The sequence below is a fragment of the Lycorma delicatula genome, chromosome 4 (genome assembly GCF_047948215.1).
Source record: "Lycorma delicatula isolate Av1 chromosome 4, ASM4794821v1, whole genome shotgun sequence".
Lineage (NCBI taxonomy): Eukaryota > Metazoa > Arthropoda > Insecta > Hemiptera > Fulgoridae > Lycorma > Lycorma delicatula.
The window spans coordinates 153,807,257-153,827,294 of record NC_134458.1 but is presented as its reverse complement, the minus strand read 5'-3'; the positions used below and the strand labels follow the sequence as shown (position 1 = coordinate 153,827,294).

General features: G+C 32.4%; 1 protein-coding gene across 5 annotated transcripts in view; it reads right to left on the bottom strand.

Annotated features, from left to right (window-relative positions):
- l(3)mbt (lethal (3) malignant brain tumor) overlaps positions 1–20,038 on the bottom strand; it is a 56,848-nt gene that overhangs the window by 2,105 nt on the left and 34,705 nt on the right. For all 5 annotated transcript variants that reach the window (XM_075364427.1, XM_075364426.1, XM_075364424.1 and 2 more), the window contains 5 exons: positions 18,617–18,845; positions 13,367–13,678; positions 6,305–6,518; positions 4,318–4,497; positions 1,696–1,942 (listed from right to left, as the gene is read on the bottom strand). In XM_075364427.1, coding sequence (XP_075220542.1) covers positions 1,696–1,942; positions 4,318–4,497; positions 6,305–6,518; positions 13,367–13,678; positions 18,617–18,845 — 1,182 coding nt within the window. The remainder of the gene's footprint in view (positions 1–1,695; positions 1,943–4,317; positions 4,498–6,304; positions 6,519–13,366; positions 13,679–18,616; positions 18,846–20,038) is intronic.

Sequence of the window (20,038 nt, the reverse complement as noted above, 5' to 3'; positions counted from 1 at the left end):
TGCGAGATTCCATGAAAGTACTTTCATGAAAAATTAAGATAAGATGTTTCTTAATATTTTGTACTAGGTGGTTTATTTAATACAATTTAAATATAATTTAACAATACAGAAGAATATGAATCTTAAAAGATCCATTACAGTAAAATAGTACATATATGATACACAAATCCATTCAATAATTCAAAATATTTCACAGGGAAAAATTTCTTGATCCATCCCTACTGCCTGTGAATCTGACTAGAAACTTGTTTTTTTTTCTGCAATTTCTGGTTAACAAATAATATTCCACTCATTACAAATCAGTGGAATTACCAAGATTATACGTCAGTATATAATGATCTCATCATCTAGATCATTGAAGTAGACTTCAAAATCTGATCCCTCTTCATTATTTTGAAAAAAAAAAACATCATCTTGCACTAACTTAATTGTTCATGAGATATATTTAATAAAAATAATTATTAAAAATAGGAAAACAACTGTAAAATGAACTAAAAATAATCTCATCATAATAAACTAAGCATGAAAAGATAAATAAGATGACATGAGCACAAGTCAACTAAAAAATACTTTAGAATTCGCTAAAAATGGAAAGGAAAACTAAATAAAAACTACTGAGCCATCAAAAAACACGTTCCAGATGGTACAAAAATACAAAGAATAAATATTACAAATCTGAATAGCAAAGCCAGTTTACCGATGCTGCCGACTGAATGAATAGGCTTAATTGAAAATTGGCGTTATAGGGTTAGAATACAAGTCTATTTAATTTATAAGAAAAAAGTGGTTGAACTGCTACATTTAAGTTTTCCAGTATATGAAGAAGAGGAAATAAATATTGCTGACTGTGAGGCAAAAAAAAAATGAATGGAGATTTTTTCATACAACCAAGATTTCTTTAAAAAAAATTTAACTATATTAAGGAATAATAATGAATGAATTACCAAAAGTTGAAAAATAATGTAACGTTGCAGAGATTGATGAAATGAAAAAAAATATCCAAGGTTGAAAAAAAACCCAGAAAAAACAGTTCTACATTTAGAACTGTAATCAAAGAGGAAAGGTGAAAGTTGTGCGACACAGCTATAAGATATGATTTAATTTTTCCTATTAATTTACTGTAGCAGTCAACTTGAAGACAGCAATATTAGCTTTTCCTTTTTATACAAATTATGATATTTAAGGTGACATTTTATTTCATCCACTAACAGATGAAAAAAGTTTTTGAGAGGAAGAAATGTATTATGGTGAAGTATGAGGAGAAATACATTTTATTCCCTGGAAAAATTTGTGTGGACTGCGCACAAAACAAAGCAAGAAATCCTTTGAAAATTCATTCATTAAATCTATTGAAGATGAAATAAAAATCCATACAGGTGGATCTATAAAAAGAACGATGTTAAAAAACCACAAGATGAATAAAGAAAGATCTGTGATATACAAGTAAAAGATCGGAGATAAAGAAAGATAGAATCAATAGTTAAAGGGAAGCCATAGCCCATTTTGAGATCATTGGTATGGTAACGTATTTTAAGGAAAACAATGGCAAGGTAAAAGGAGGCAGCAGAGAACCTAATATTGGAAATCTATTGTAGAATATATCACCAAATTAAAACTAGGCCTCAGAGTAATTGTGGTACTCATTAATAAATTAAAATTAATAAAATATTTATTAAAGTAAAATTGTATAATTACCTGATCTATGAATACTCTGTTTCTCATAGGGTGGATAGTATTAATAAATGCAGATACTTGTTTATATGACCACCGTCTCGGATCACCTTGGAACCAATCGATTTTTAAGCCAAATGTAGTTGAATGTTTTGTCCAACAAGGAGGTGGATCTGGATTAACTTGATAACCAGGTTTTAGAACAGTTTCAATAAGATCTCGCCTTAGCCTGTTTAACTCTTCACTTGGCTCTTCCGGTTCTATTACTTTCCTATAGAAAAGAGAAAGAGTAAATTTATTAAAATAAAATATTTGGGTAAAATACAATAGTATATAAATAGTATAGTCAGAGCAGTTGTGTAGGTATAATTGTGAATGTATATCTTTTAAAAAATACCTGACGCTTCAAACATTAAAAAGTTATGTTTAATAATGAAATTTCATTGAGCTAACACTGATCTACAAAGAAACGTTACGCAGGAAAGGATCTGCAACTTGAAGTTCTTGCGTAAAATTCTATTAATCAAATTGCCTAAATCACACTGAGTATAATAATGGATTAAATCTGGAAATTCCGGCCTTGAAACTGTGAAATATACACTTGAAAACTACACCACCCTGAACCAATATACTAGTATTGGTATATTGGACCACCCTGAACGTGATATTTAGACTGAAAATTTTTATCCAAGACATGATTCAAAAGACTTAGTTATTGTTATAAAGAAATACAATTTTTTTTTTAAATTTACATAATATTTTTGGCATTATTACTTTGAAGACGCACAAGTCTGTTTGTATAAAATTAATCTGTCCACATTTAATACGCACATTCCAAATACATAAAATTAAGATAAAAATATTAAATTTTGCTTATTAATAGCATTATAAGTTGATAACACTCTGATTTTGTTATTAGAAATGATGCTCAACTTTCTGTATTTAATTTATTAAAAATGTACACTGACATATGAATATTGAAATTAAATAATTTATTTACAAAAAATGTTAACTCTCTAGGATGTGCATTTTACATTGTAGACACACAGCACCATTTAACACAGACAATATTCTAATACAGAATATGATTTTGGGATGGAGTTTCTTAGTTACTCTTATAGAATATAATTCACATAGTCAAATTTGATCAAACTGGTCTTAAATCTTCATATACAGTCATGCCTCTTGTTCGCAAACAATACCAACTTACTGTTGGAGTTCCTGTTCAGAATGCTACATTTTTATTATCACAAAATTTGATGGTAGAGAAATATTCTGATTCCAAGGATATGGAATTGGTGAATATTTATGCTAAAGATTAAAGATGCTTATCAAGCTATTCAAAATAATTTTTTATTAAAATGACTGTATTTGGCATGAGCTAAATTAATTAATTGTGAATTACTTTATAAAACTAACTTCACAAAAAAATAAACAGTTAGAAGTACAATTGAAGAAAAGGTACTAAAAATGAAAGGGTGGATAATATTGAACAATGTGATGTAACAAACAAATGTTCCCAAGAGCGTTTGTGGTAATACTTCTACCACATCACATTATCTACCAATAACAAATAGGACAATGATCATTGCCCATCATCCCTCATGTAGGATGATCATTGTTCACCATGTTGAATGTGTTAAGCCAAAGGTGACTGATGGCCACAGAATTTCCTCAATGATCTTTTCATACTATTACAATACTGATCCTGCAGGCTCACCGTCGGCCTAAATCTTTTTTATTTACCATTCAGACTTTTTTATACTGTCAAACAATAATTCAAATTGGAATCAATTTTCAACGAGAAAATTTAGAAATATGAGTTCTAAACAAGATATAAATGTCAACCTCATTGGCAGAATGAGGTTTCTACCTTTTCAACCAACAAGTCAAATTAACCGGTATTAAATTAATGCCAGTAAGAAATAGACCTTTTTGCATATGCTACAACATTTTCATATTACATTTCCACACACAAGCCTTAAGTTTAGTAAACAGAATTCTTATTGATCATTCAGATCCTAAGAAAAAACCTTAACAATACTGATTTGTTTACTTCTAGGACTACAAGTACATCCATTTCTTAGTTAAGTACAGCTATATTTCATAAACTTTACCTCTCGCTAATGTTTCCCAGAAAATCTTTATAATTTTTATCAATAATGTATAACAATAATTCTCATATAAGATTGAACATTTTAATTTCCAATAGCTACATCATTAACATTTAGATTAATTCAACACTGATAAAGTTAATAGCTGTTATTTTTATATTAATGTCTGAATATTGAAAATTTCTTAATAATTACACAATTTTCAGGAAACATTAAAATACAACAATTTTATTTGCTTTGCAGTTTGCAAAACAAATTTATTTGGTTTTTCAAATAATTCCCTGATAGAAAAAAAAAAGTTCCTTAATAGCCCCCAGGTAGTCGTTACTTGTCAAGCTCTATTAACGAAACAAACTAAATTTCTACTACCTGCTTGACTTTGCAGATGGATACAAAACAATCAATTGACTTGCCATAATATATATCCAGCTGAAAGGTCTATGAATCCCTTGGTAACTTAAAATGAACACAAAATGTATGAAAATAACAATGAAATCCCTTTAATTAAAACAATTTTTTTTTTTTAATTTACCTTTTTCTTCCCCTCCTTTCTTCACGTTTTTCCTTTTCATCCTCTGTAGGTACTGGTGTCATAATAGGTGTAGTTGTTGGATTGACAGTACCATAACATGATAATCTAGTTTTCATGGAACGAAGCTCTAAACTTGAACTACTATTGTTATTATCTTCATTTGGTGAAATAATACTATTACTGTAAACATGAATGTAACAAATGAAATAGAAAACTAACATTTCATAAATTTCTAGAGAGAAAAATGCTAACATTTAACAATACAGTTATAAAATAAATGATTTATTTTCGCTTAGAACAAGTGTGCATACTTAATCAACATTTTTTTTTTTACTATTATGTAATCAAAATATTTTTTTATAACAATTATTCATAAATAAATTTTATCAAGTAATAAAAGTCTCCAGTATGATTTTATTACTACTAACATAAAGAAATCATTAATCCTTAAAACAAGTATACTACTCAGAAATCAATAAATAAAAAATCTAGTCTAACTGAAATATGTGATATTCTTTCTACAAGTTATTTATTTATGAAATAAGATTTATTTACAAGTTTCAATAAAAAATTTATCCTGAATTAGTAATTTATTGAAACAAATTATTAATGGTTTCTAATACTTACAGATTTACTTTATTTTTCTACATAATCACAATTTTGTTCCAAACACTTTTGATATCATGAAACAAGTTACTTCAAACCCACTACATAAAATTCTGCCACTTGGAATTGTAGCCACTTTTACATTGAGATTTTCAACTCTTCACTTTCCTCAAATCATTGAGATGCAGGCCAGTTTTTGAGATATAGGAAGAGATAGTAGTCACTGGGCGCTAGATCAGGACTGCAAGGGGATGATAAAAAAATCTCCCATCCGAATTTTTTCTGTCGTGCATGCAGCCATCTGTGGACGTGCATTATTGTGAAGTAAATTCCTGATTTCAGCATTCCCCATCGTCAGTTTTGAATGGCATGATGCAATTTAGAGTGTTTCACAATAGACATGTGATGTGATGTTTGTTCCAGGTTAAATTAAATCAATCAAAAGCGTACCCTTTTGGTCTCAGAATATAGTTGTCATGATTTTCCTTTGAGGCTGGGCTTGTTTGAATTTTTTCGTTTTAGGAAAACTGGAATGTAATCATTGCATGGACTGTTGTTGTGTCTCAGTATTGACAAATTAAATCCATGTTTCATCACCAGTGATGATATGGAAAAAAAAAATTGTTTCCCTTGTGGTTAAAGCAGTTGAGAAAAGCACATGCAGATGTCATTCTATGATCTTTGTGAACACTTGTCAACATTTTCAGCAGCCATTGTGCACACGGTTTATGATAGCCTATATTGTCAGTCACAATTCTCAATAATGCTGTCTTTGAAACTACTGGAAATTCTAGAAAAAGATTGCTAATTGTAAAGCAATGATTTTTTTCTCACTTTGCATTTTCACATTCAATGATGATCAGTTCAGATACTAGGCCTGCCACTTCTATAATCACTAATCTAACTACTGATTGAAATTCACAATTGGTGGGATTTGTTATTACTGCACTCATGTCTCACAAAGGATAACAATAATGAACTGAGAGCAAAGTGGTCTAACAGCTTGCTATCACTGTAAAACTTAAAGGTACTTCGCATTCGCCAACCAATCAGTGTTGTCAATCGCTATTTATAACTCATCGACTCTTAATTTTGAACCACGCCTTGTACATCACTGGACATAATAGTAATTTGAATTAATTGGAGCTACATGTATTGGATCAACTAACAGAATATGCAGTGAAGAATTACTTGTAGCTTGTTCTGATCATAATGCAAGTTTGTAGAATTATATGTAGATCTTCATTACCTATTACTTGTCAAAGAAAGTTTACTGAAAAACAATAAAAATGCTTGAAATAGAGACTTCAAATAGGGTTACAGACTGATCAATGACTGAAAAAAAAAAAATATATATATATATATATTTTTTCATTCTTACCTAGTCTGTCTAGGTTTACATGTAGATGCTTCAGGAACTTCATATAGTTCTGGTTTAGTACAAAATCTATCAGGAGTAGAACTGGAATCACGATTCATATTTTGACTGGAATATGGACAAACTGAGGGATGTTTATGAACTGTAAATTTTGCACCTTTTATATGACCATCGCCTTTACACCCAGGAGTTGTGCACTCAGTTTTCTCATCACCAACTAAAAATAAAATTAAATATATCATCTTAGTTTATACTATACAAGTCAAATTTAAATATGATTTATGACAACAGTGGAATAAAAACCACAATGAAATATTACATTAATAATCTAAATTAAAACAATAAAATTAACATCTACCATATGGCAGATGGCATAAATAGCTGATACATACTATAGTAAAAATCAAACATTTGAATACAGATGGCCTTAAGAAATTGTAAAACAATCAATAACATTGTTCACTGTTTTCTAAGAATTTTGGAAGTTAGTCCCTAGTTTAAACTTCTGATGCATAGCCATGTGTAACAGATATAATCCAAAAGAATGAGGTGTACAGTTAGTTGCTAGTTGCAGTGAACACAAACAGATGCATCAGTCGAGTCATGAAATATCCATGAGTGAGCCTAGTGTGCCCTATTCATAAACAGTGTGCCCTCCTGTCGACAGTTATTCCTGCATGAGGAGCTCCACAGTGATAGTTTTTAACAGGAAGAAGTTTATTGTTAATAGCATTCCATTCACTTTGCCACTCATCATGGACCACCCTCTTCAGACAAGATCATTAGAAACAACATGATTAGTGAAAGGCTGGAAGGCTGATTAGTTAAGGCTGGAAACAAGCCTCATTTGCTGCACTATCAGCACACTCATTGCCTGAGGATCCAGCAGAAGCTCAGTTATGTTGAGTCATTTGAGAAATAACAGGCTGAATCTCACAGACTCCAGGGTGTCTGGAGTACTTGTGGCACACATGGCATCTGAGTAGACAAGTACATGTCAAAATGTTGGGCTAATTTTATTTAAGGCCTTACAAATAGCATACAGTTCCAAAATGAAAATACTGATGATACTGGGAAGGCGCCAAACATGTATGTTCTGCTGCCAGCCACAAAAGCACAACCAACAGAATTAACGTTTTTAGAGCTGTCCATACAAATTATAGCATCAGGATTCACACTATTTATATAATAAAATTTCTCTCTTAATATAACTGGATTTGTGTTCATTTTATGATACTGACAAAGACTAAAGCAATAATTTAATTCTGAAGTCCACCAAGAGGGGTAATAAACATGCAGCAACAGTAAGAAATGGATGTAATTTAGAGTTAAGTAAAGGAGCTGAGCTCTGATGCCTAGCAGAGCAGTTGATCCCAACTCTTCCTGATATCAATTAAGATGCAGGTTAGAGAACACTGCATCAAAGGTTGGAGATTTGGTTGCATTTTAATGTGAGCTACATAATTTGGTTTCATCTATTCTAAAGGTATGGGTCACCATCACTGTCCACCAATAAACTTACCAAAAGGCTTGAACAAAACGCACTGCAAGACAGATGAGTGAATGATGGACTGCACTGAGCATTCTAAGAGTGGTAGACCAAGCAGACAAATAAACCATGCAGCTGTAGTCTAAGTGGGAATGAACCAGAGCTCGGTAGAAGGACAACATGCATACTTGATCAGCTCCCCAATTAGTACTAAAAAACTCTCAGCAAAACTCTCTCAAAATTAGAAAAAAAATTCTACTTAGAAAAATCATTGTACAGAGTTCTACCAGTGCTCATTTTTTGTTTGTTTTGACATATACTTTTTGGTAACATAAAAAAAATCTATAATCAATTTAAAAACATGCTTAAAAATGAAAAAAAAAAATTACTTGTAACAATGAATTTTTCAGTAATTGTTGATGTGTTTAAATTGAAAAAATAAAAAACTGATTACACCATTCAATTGTACAGAAAAAATACAAAAGAAACTGTGTTTCATTGTTTGACTTGAAATTTTATTTTTGTACACTATTGCTATAAACATCTAAGTTGAATAATTTTGTACCAAAAGATCTAAACAAGAGGCGAGTGGGCATGCAGCTTTGATCCTACTATCACTTTTTACAGAAAATGGCTTTAGAAAAAACATTAAATCGCAACTGTTTCATCAGTTCACTAGCACTGAAGCTTTACAAACTACAGAAAATGTAGCACATGTTATTGGTGATGAATTTCTGTTACACAAAGGTGTTTGGCAAAAAAAAACGATACCATTGAAGTGATCACCAGAAAATATTTGTCTTTTATATGGAAACATTATGCAGACAATAGCTGTTATAGTATTTGATAGTTTTCCGGACAATGAGGCTGATAATGAAAACTCAACTGGATCTTCAACAAAAACAAGGTAAAAAAATTCTTAGTGTTCCTTTTTTTGATATTGAACTGCACACAAAAGTAACATTTTGACAAGAGAAATTTTTGTCAAATGATAAAAACAAGAATGAATTAAAAGAGTTGTCAAAAGCATTTAGATTTGAAGGATATAAAATTAAACAAGCAGAAGATGCAGATTCATTAATTATTAATACAGCAATAGCAACTGCCAAAAAAATAAGGTTATAAATGCAGCAACAGGAGTCACCGAATATAACAAAAAAAAAACTGTCATTGTTGTTGGCTAAGATATTGATCTTTTGGTTCTATTAAATCAATTAAATTCTACTAATGCAACAATTTACTTTCTCAAGCTAGGTGCAGGCAATTTAAGTGTTTCAATGTATTTGTCAAATAGTTTTAAGTATGAAGATTATCATTCTATTGTTGGCTTTTACATTGTTTTACTGGGTGTGACAACATCTGCTTTTACAGGCAAAGGAAAAAACAACATTGAATTCACTGATTAAAACTCCAAAGCTGAGACAGAGTTGTAAAAGCCTTTTTATCAGACTAATGCAGAGCCAAAAGTCATTGCTCAAAATGGTTGTAAATTAATTTGATCTATTTACAAATGCACAAATGATTATCTCTGGATGATCTGAGAATTCAGCAATTCAAAGTATTAACTGCAGTCTACTTTTAAATTAGAAAAATTATTACCAACTGTTGAAGCAGCTACACAACACTCCTATAGAATTGCGTACTTTCCTCTTCAAACGTGTCTTGGAAACAAAATAACTGCAACTAAGTGGGGCTGGAAAGAGGTAATTGCGAATAATTCCAAACTACTGATGCCTTGCTTTACAGAAGTCTCAAGTCATGCCTGAAGATTCATTAAAAACAAGCTCTTGCAGCTGTGAAGGTAATAAATAGATGCGGGTGTCGAAAACATGGACTGCGATGCACAGATTTATGTACAAAATGACATGGTTCAGACAAATGTTTGAACACTGATAAAATTTCAGAAGATTTCAGTGATTCCAAAGACATTTCACACGAAATCAAGCAGCCACCAAGTCTTTGCTTGAACCCGGAAAATCAATTACCTGAGGAATTTAGTGATATCGAAGAAATGTTTGAAGTTCAAAAAGAAACCCAATCTAATGAAGGATCAGACGATGAAGATCAAGTTAAAAAGTTGCCAAAAAAACCAAGATTGGCCTAGTATTACTTAATTGTAAATATCCATTGTAAAAATGTAGAAAAATATAATAATTTTGAAAGCAAAAATTGGAATTTTAAATAATTTAATTAAAAAATCACTTATTCATCTATAAACAAGTATACCAATCGATTCTATAACAAACAAATTAAAAAAAAATTATTCTTTTTATTTATCTGAAGCTTCATTATTCTAACTTAATGTTTATAGTGAAACTGCACAAAAATAAAGTTTTCAGGTCAAATAATGAAATAGTTTCTTTTGTATTTTTTCTGTAGAATTGAATGGTGTAATCAGTTTCTGAATTTAAAATAAAATTTAAACCAATTATGAACAATTACTGAAAAATTCATTGTTGCAATTCATTTTTTTTTTTTGCATTTTAAGCATGTTTTTGAATTATGATTATAGATTTTTTTTATTTCACCAAAAAGTATATGTAAAAAAAAAAAGAAAAAATATGAGCACTGGCAGAACTTTACAACGATTTTTCTAAGTAGAATTAAATTCTAAGTTAGAATTTAAAAGTAGAAACGAAAGTGTTTCGGAACTGGGAAAAATTATTATCTCTGAAACTACATGATTTTTTTATCTAAAAAGATTTGTGGTAAAGAAAGGTACACTTTCACAAAGTTTCATCAAAATTAAATTATTTTTGTGAAAATGAAAAATAAAAAAGAAAAAACAAATTTTTGCAATTTTCTCGGAAATTTTGGGGTTATGTTAAAAAATTACCCTACAAAAGTTGTAGATTTTTGCCTAATCTACCACTTTTGTATTGGATACTTTTTTTTTATGTAAACTTTTGCCAGAAATTGCAATAATACCATTTTTCAACCCTTTTCAACTTCTCACCACCCTCCTACTCACGCATTTATTTTTTTTACGTTATTATAAGCCCCTTACTATTTCCACTTATAAAAGTCCAGGTAAAAATTTTTCCCCCCTCTAAATGAGTTATTTCGATTGATCTATAAGGTAGAACAATGATTTTTGATTTCTTCATCTTGAAACCAAACCATAAATTTTCAATGGGATTTGGTTGGGGGAATTCCCTGGCCACAACGCACTCAAAATTTTGTTTTCTTTGATGTGTGACATGATGCAAGGTCCTATTGGAAAATAAGTTCTAGGTTCTTCTGCATACGTGTGTCTATTTTTCTTTGGCATATGTTAATGAATTGGTCCAATTTCACCATCCCATCCACAGGCGTAAGTGCTCCTGGCCCTTCATGTATAAAACATCCCCAAAACATCTTTTTGGCTGGGTGTTTGGGAGCTTGTTGCAGGTGTGCTGGTGTAGTATTCTCATATGCTGACTTATGAATTTGGGCCAATCTCTTCCCTTGGGCAAAGAAATGAGTCTTCTGAAAAAATAACTTTTTTCCACATCTAAATAGTCCATTCTTTATGTTTCTTTGCCCATTGAAGTCTTTTTGTGTTCATAACCTGTCAGTAACTATTTCTTTTTTTGTTTCTGTGCAATCCTTCCCACTGCCAACAATCTTCTATGAACTGTCATATCAGAAACATTAGTCCCACTGGCTCTCAAGTCCCTATTAAGATCAACACCCGACAATCGTGGATTAATCTTGCTTTTTCTTATTAGTAATCGATCATGTATAGGTGTGGTTTTCTTTTTCTGTTCACATTTTACTTTTCCCCTTGGGGAGATGGAACCTGGTTCCCTAAACCTTTTCACAATTTCATTTACAGTACCTAACCCCACACTACATTCACTGGCAATCTGTGAGTAATTTGTGTGTGTTGGAACAGAGCAACAATTTTTTACTGCTTTTGTAGGGCATTATCCACATTGTATTAACTAGAAATGAATAACAAACTTATAACAGAAACTCATAGGGTCACCAAAAACTAATTGAAAATGAAGTGCAAAAACCACAAATTCTGACAACATAACCGAAAACACCAAACAAGGAGTCTGCCACAGAATGAAAACTCACTACAACAGAACAAAAATTCCCTTTGTTTGCTACTGTATTCTGTTTTCTAGTGTAAAATTTTCAGATATTGTTCCCTCAAAGTTGAAGCACTGACTACTGAGCAAACCCCTGATAAATGCAAGAGATTTCCTCGACATCCCCATTTCCCATTTATACAATTTACTTAGGATTCCTCTCCTCCAGGCCATGTCATATGCCTTTTGCGTATCGAAAAATACAGCATCAAGACGTTGGTGAAGTAGGAAGGTATGATTTCCTTTGTGAAAACAACCACACCTTCATGTCCTCTGCCCTCAGTCTGACAATCACATCTTTCACAGACATAACTGCGAAAGGACACATCATTCTGGGGATGGAGACGAGTCTGCAGGAGACTCGCCTCTGTCCAATTAAAGGATTTTCTTCGTTTAGTAGGAACTCAATATCCTCACAGTAAGAACAAAGACTGCAAACATTCCAATGAATAATATTGGTATCTGTAAAAATATTCTTTTCCTATTCTATAAAAAAATCTGCATCCAGATAATTTGTCAAATATAATTCAATTTTTCTTTTTCTACTAATACTTTTTAGGAAGTGCTTTGCTTCTTTGAGCACTTCAATGGCCTCCATAACCTTGAAGAGATCTCAAGATGGTGGTGAGAACTTGGAAGCCTGGGAGGCCAGAGATATCATATCAGCTGATAAGTTTTTAGTAGATCCCTTCATAGGGAACTTGGTAGTTTGCTGGACTGTTGGTGCAGCGGTTATTTTATTCGGTGGTGGACTGATTGAAGTGGTTTTCGGCAAACCACTTTTAGATTTTCTATCAGAAATAATCTTCTTGCTTGTACTCAAATGTTGTAATAGCATATGCAAGGGATTGTACTTGGTCTGATAAGGCCTCCACCATTTTCGTTAATTCTTTGCACGATGTGCATTCGTTCTCTTTTTGGACTTTGTTAGAGAGAACTTGAACAGAGAAAACTAACTCTGGGTTGTACAGGATTTCTCATGCTGAGGGATTTTCTGTATTCCTGATGAGCCATAGGAAAGAATACTTTCTGTTTGCTACAGTTTTAATATAGACTTTTCTTTCTTTCATGCAATGTGGACCTGGGTTAACAGGGTCCTGGGAGATAAATGGGAGATGTTGGCAAAACTTAACGGACAAATTCAGGACATCAATTCCCAAAAAGGCAGCTATTAAAATCTTTAATGATTCATTTTTATCATTTAGTAGCTTGGTAAATATTAGTTTTATTGAATTATGTTGCATTGCATAAAATGTTAAGCCTGTCACTGTAAATAAAAAACAACTCATTTGTTCAAATTGGTTGATAAGACAGCGAAGAAAGATATGGCTGAAATTGTTAAAGTGAATCGTAAAAATTATGCAGTATAACAATTTTGTGCCTCTTATGAAAATTTACTGTTTTCACTTACTAAAAATAGAAATTATTGTTAATTAAATTACACTATATATATATATATATATAAATTACAACTACTTTTATTCAAGCTTTACGCACCAGGAGGAGGTTCTAATGGATGTCCAGTCTTTTGTGTCCAACCTACAGGATGAATATCAGGACTATCATCATCCACCCAATAACCGAAGTGATCAGGAAAACCATCAAATGTTATTTTAATTTGATGTTGATGTATATCGCGTACAGTAGCAACTCTAATTAAATGTGGAGCTCTTTTATCAACTGCTTCCAACTTCATACCCTGCCTGAAACCACTTGGAGGACGTGTTTTAAATGCACGTGCTGGAGCAGCAACTGATTTAGTCTCTTTTAAATAAGAATCCCATGAAAATGAGCTTGGATTTTTATATGCTGTAATATAAAACAATCACAATGTGAAATAAAAAAATCAGAATTATATTTAAAAATTATTAGTTAATTAAACTTTTGAAACAATCAAAGTCTATTTTCTTTCATAAATACCACTTAATAATTAAGTGTATGCTTATAATGAAACATTAATATTTTTTCAGTTAAAATTTTTGTTTCCCATTTTTTTGGCAGGATGGATCTTCCTGGCTTAACGTCTAAAATATAATGCTAAAAGTGATGATATAAATTATGCACGAAATGCACATAAAAGGTCTTTATATATACTTACTAATTAGTCTAATGTAAATTAACATTAATAAGAGTTGCTTTACAATGTTCATATAGGAACATTTTTACTAAGTTAAGTTCAATGACATTAGCTGTTAGTTTGTGTCAGACCACAAAAACATAACATCCCAAGTTTTTAAAAAGAAATAGAACAAATAATTACTGATGAATAATAAAATACGCACTAAATGCATTGAAAATAACACAGAGCAGCTTTTACATAAAGACCATGAAATTGAATTTTTAACAAAGTATTTAAATGTTGTAAACAAAATGCATTTTTATTCTGATAATATAAATATTAATATATTTTAACACTGGTTAACTTTTCTGATAAGCAAAAAACACACTAATGAGAAATTGTACCATACTCAAAAAACTAACAGTGGTGCTATTTAGTGTCTAAAATTAAAGGAATATATCACCTCAATTATTATCAAAATAGAATGTAATGTTGCAACCATATCTAATATTCTGATTTACAGTCATAAGTAATAAATGAGTTCTTTCCAAATAATGGAAAGAAATAATGTCCAGTAAAATAAAGGAGACATAATGGAATCTTTTTTTCTTCCTGGGCACTAAACGAAATGTCACCATCAGCAGCAATGTAAATAATGTAATAATAATATATATTAAACTACATTAACACAATAAAATTACCATCTGAAACATACAAAATGGCATAATTAGTTGAAACTTCCCTGTGTTGTTGGAAGAAGGGGATTGTGAAATTGTTGTTTAAAGATGGCGACAAGGATCCTACTGTTAGTTCATCATATAGGCCTCTTGTTACTTCAGGTTATTGGCAAGGTCTGCGTATAAATGAGAGGTTAACCTCAACAAAGATTGTTGATGGAGAATCAGTATGGGCTTTGCCCCGGAAAGGGTACGGAGGACGCCATACTCCATGTGATAAGTATGATAATAACCAGTGTGACAGAATATGTCCTGGGGATTTTCCTGGACATTTCTGGAGCATTTAATAATCTATAGTGGACTTCTGATATTTACCAACTCCAAAAAAGAGAATATACTGTAAGTGAATTGCAAATTATGCAAAGTTACTTCAGTCATTGGGATGTGCTGCTCCGCGAGGGTGGCCATGAGGTTGGCAAGACACTGTCTAAGAGATGTCCCCAGGGCAGCGTGTTGGGTCCATTATTGTGGGTGGTAGTTTGATTCTCTCCTGCGGCTGAGGTTTCTCAGCGGGTGTTGCATTGTGGCTTATGCTGACGATGGGCTCCTGCTGGTCAAAGGAAGCTCATGGAGGGAGGTTGAATTCCGAGCCACTTGGGCTTGCAGAATGCTCAAGCTATGGGGTCATCAATACAAGATGATGTTTAGCCCAGGAAAGACCACAAAGATGCTCCTCAAAGGCTGTTTGGCAGTGAGTTGGCATGTCCGTGTTTCGATGGCAGGCCAGCGTATAAATTATGTTCAGATTTAAAAGTACCTTGGGTGTTTCTTGATCAGAAACTGTAATTTAAGAAGCGCCTTAACACACCCTCTTCAATACCTTCTTTGGTATTCGCCGTATGGTCAATCCTGATCGGGGTCTTAACTTTAAGACCATGTGCATCCTGTATAAAGGCATGTGCGAGGCTATTGTGTTATACATGGTGCCTGTTTGGGTGGATAGGCTAAAATATAAAATTATTGGGACATATTATTAAGGGCTCAACGCCCAATATTGTTAACGGTTACAGGTGGTTAAGTACTACTTCACGGGAGGCAGTCTTGGTGATTGCAGGAATGAAACCAGTAGACTTGATTGTGTCTGAGAAGCAGCAGCAGTATGTTGCTAATAAGTCCGGTGAGTTGACTTCGGATAAAGTTAGAGAAATTGAACAACATGGCAATCAATGATTTGTGGCAGGCCAGATGGGATGAGACAGATTGTGGACGTGTTACGCATGATCTCTCTCCAAATGTTGTTGGTCTGCAGGACGCCTCTTGGGTGCACACTAATAAATATGTGATGCAATTTCTTCCTGGCCATGGTGCTTTTAGGGACAGACTGCAGAAATTCAGCCTGGTAGATTCTGGGATGTGTCCTCAGTGTGGACAATTGGATGAAACTTACCATGTTCTTTATGAGTGCTCGAAATATGAGTTAATGTGTACAGAGACAATCTGTAGGCTTGATGTTATCAGGTCGGCGTTGGATCTCCATGTAAACTGGAGGAGCCAGGTCAAATGGGCAATAGTGGAGTTTGGTAGTGTACCTAGCAAAGGAAAGGATTGCTGAGGGGATCTAGAGTTCTGTTTGGATTCCTCTTTTATTCTGTTTTTGTTGATGTATTGTTTTATAATTTATGTTTTTGATGTTGTTGTTGTCCTTTGTTTTGTTTCAATGTTACTGTGTAACATTCTCATGTTACGTGTTGTTATGTTGAACTCACTTTTACTTTCTATGGATAGGTAGTTTAATTCCTTTGTTAGTTAGGTATTTTCAGTCTTGCTTAAGACTGTGAGATGCATTTTGTTTTAAGTCCATTAACTAGTAGTACACCGATGGGAATAACACTCATGGCAATTGCATCAGCGGCATCCTGGCCAAGGTGGACTGGAATATATCAAAAGCCGAGGTTTTGAAGATGACCTCCAGTAAAGCCCATAATGGCTCTCAGAATGGAGAGGGTGGCAGAGGGAGTCTTCCCCTATGGGGTCAGGATGAAACATACTGTATTAAAATTCAAATATTTGAATAAAGCTGATGGACCTAAGAAATCATAAAACAAGATATTACAATTTCATTATTCCCCACATATTTTGCATGTTAGTCTCTAATTTTAACTTACGATGCAATACCGTTTAACAGACACAATCCACAGAGATGTGGTGTACAGTTAGTTGGCAGTTGCATTGGTCCGAGTCATGAGATAGGCTCACTCATGAGCCTAGTGTGCCTTATACGTAAACAGCAAATAATATCCTTCTCCTGACAGTTATTCCTGCATTAGGAGCTCCATGGTGATACAGCATTCTAAACAGGAAGGAGTTTATTATTGATGATATCATTCCATTCACTTTGCCATTCATCATGGATCACCCTCTCCAAAAAACAGACAAGATCATTAGAAACACAATTAGTGAAAGGAGGCTGGAAACAAGCCTCTTTTACCGCACTATCAGCATGCTCAGTGCCTGAAATTCCAATATGGCTGAGGATCCAGCAGAAGCTCACAGATGTGTTATGTTGAGTCATTTGAGAAATAACATGTTGAATCTCACAGGCAACAGGGTGTCTGGAGTAAATGTCACTAATTATCTGTAAGGCACTCATGGAATCTGAGCAGACAAGTTCGTGTCGAAATGTTGGGCTAAATATATTTAAAGCCTTATTAGTAGCATACAGCTCTGCAATGAAAATACTGATGATGCTGGGAAAGCCAGACATATATGCTCTGTTGGCAAGACAAAAGCACAACCAACCGAATTAACGTTTTTAAAGCCATCTATATAAACTATAACATCACGATTTATGTTATTTAAATATTATAGAACTTTTCTCTAATTTAACCATATTTGTGTACTTCTTATCATAGCAGCAAAGACCACAGTAATTTACAAAAGAAGGCCCCGAGGGGGATAATAACATGGAGTAATAGCAAGAACAGGAGGTAACTGTATATTTAGAGTTAAGAATAGGTGCTGAGCTCTGATGCCTAACATAGCAATAGATGATGGTCATTCCTCATACTGATTAACATGCTGATTGTTGGAGAATACCACATCACAGTTGAATAATTTGTTTGTGCTTTAACACGAGACACATAGGAGCATATCATTTGCTTCCGTCTATTCCAAAGAGATGATGCACCACTGTTCACCAGCAGACTTATTACGGTGCTTGAGAGAAACGCACCTGTAACAATATGGTTATATGAATGATGGATGCATCGAGCATCTTTAGAGCAGTGAGCTGTGTCGAGGAATAAGCTAGAATTAACTTCTCTACAAAGTTAACTAGAAATTTTCATTTGTTTATTGGTAAAGTTAATTTATTCCAAACCTGAAAAAGTATAATTTCTGACAAACCATTTTTGTGTTTTACCCTGTTTTTCTTAAAACCTAAGTGAGATAGATGTCTGGGACCACCTTATCCAATTTCTTAGATCAAAAACCACACGGAAGCACCAAATTTACCCCTCAATTTGAACACCAAGAATTTTAGTACAGTCTAATTTCACAGAGGGAACAGAAAGCAGGGCTAAATGTTTTGTGAGCTGAAACTCGCAAATGAATGTTTTTTGACCTATGTTTAGATGAATGTTTTTCATATTTTTAGCTATAGAATCATCTTCCAAGAGATTGCCATGCAATTTGGAAATAATCTGTATAGTCAATTAGTCGCGGGAAGATTACCAAAGAGTATGGGATGTTTCTAACAGTATTTCAAGAGCAAGCATTCTAAGAGGAAAAGTTATAGAAAAACTGAGGCACGTGAGATCAATTCAGATGTACCCTACCTAATGAATAGTTTAATTACAGGAAAAGAAAAAGAATCATAATTTGTAAAATTTTTTTAATATAACAAAGTTTTTAATAAAATTTTTTTAACGTATTACTGAATAATTTTACCAAAAACAAAACTATAATATAAATTTAAAAAAAGAAAAAAAAGGGATAATCTGTCAAACTTACTGTTAGGTGGCGTTAATTCATGTCCATTTTCCTTGCACCAGCCAACTGGATGTATATATGGTGAAGTAGGATCAGCCCAATAGTCATAAACATCACCCCAGCTATCGAAATGTATTAATAGCCTACTATCAATAATATCGGTAACAGTAGCAACGCAAACTAAAGAACTGTTCTTCCTATCAACTGCTTCCAGTTTCATTCCAACTCTAAACTGGTTCGGACAAATAGGCTGCAAAAAATAAACTAATAGATTAGCATTACATTTAATATTAATAAAGGGTTTTTAGACAATACAGTGGTTAAATCTGAAAAAAAAACCTAAAAATATATGGTAAAGTGGGAGTGCTTCCAGATCCTTTTGGAGCTCCTTTTTCAAAGGTGTAGCAATTGGTGCTAATCCTTAAGCTCCTTTTCTACTTCTAATGTTTGATCAAACTGTAAATTTGATTTATGTCATATGATCATTTAAAAAGGAATTTAGCGTTAAAAAAACTAAAGCATCTGTTATACTGAGTCAAAAAACGACATAATAGCTCTGTAAAGATCTTCTGGAAGTAAATCTCCATATATTTAGAAAATGAATTTTCTAAAAAAATTTTTAAACGAGAAATTGTTTTCTTCACTGTTTTAAGATACTTTTTTTTATAAACAAAAGCAAAGAACAGTATTTTTGATAAATGAATTTACTTTAATCTAAGTCTATATATAAAAGAAGAAAATTACAATTAGAAAAGTAAGTGGTTTAAAGACCACTTACACATAAAAGTAAATTTACAATTAAAATGGATGTTTAAAACTGAAAGAATAGCTTTTACAATAGCGTAAAATTGCAACTGTCACTTACTAGAAAAATAAACAGTAAAATCTTGTTTGATTTCGTAAGACCTATTAGGACTGATATATTCTGAAAGAACACTAGCTAATAAAATTTCTCAGAAAACAAAATATTGAACTGAACTATATATATAGATATAATTTTACTGATAACAATTTTTTTAAAAGATAACTTAAAATTAAGACAATAAGTGAACAAGATATTAGATAAGGTAAACTGTAAAATGAAAGCCAATTACATCGTTGATGTTTTAGAAAGTAAAAGAAAAACTACTGACAACAAGATATTCTAAGGTGTAATCAAACAATTATAAGATGTTCGACATGAACACAACTTGAGAAACAGCTCTTTAAATATTAACAGTCATTACATTTTACGAACATATATAATTTACAGCTTTACATATTAATAATAATTTAATTGAAAAAAACCCGTTCTGCAGTATTGTAGTATTTTACAAGGAGCTAATTTAAATGGTAACTTCATATTCTAGCAACAAATTTTTTTCTGAATTAAAATCTTTCTATAAATGTGTAAAAAGAAAGAATTGCTTTCTTGGAATGTCCTACTAGATAGTCAGTGAAAGG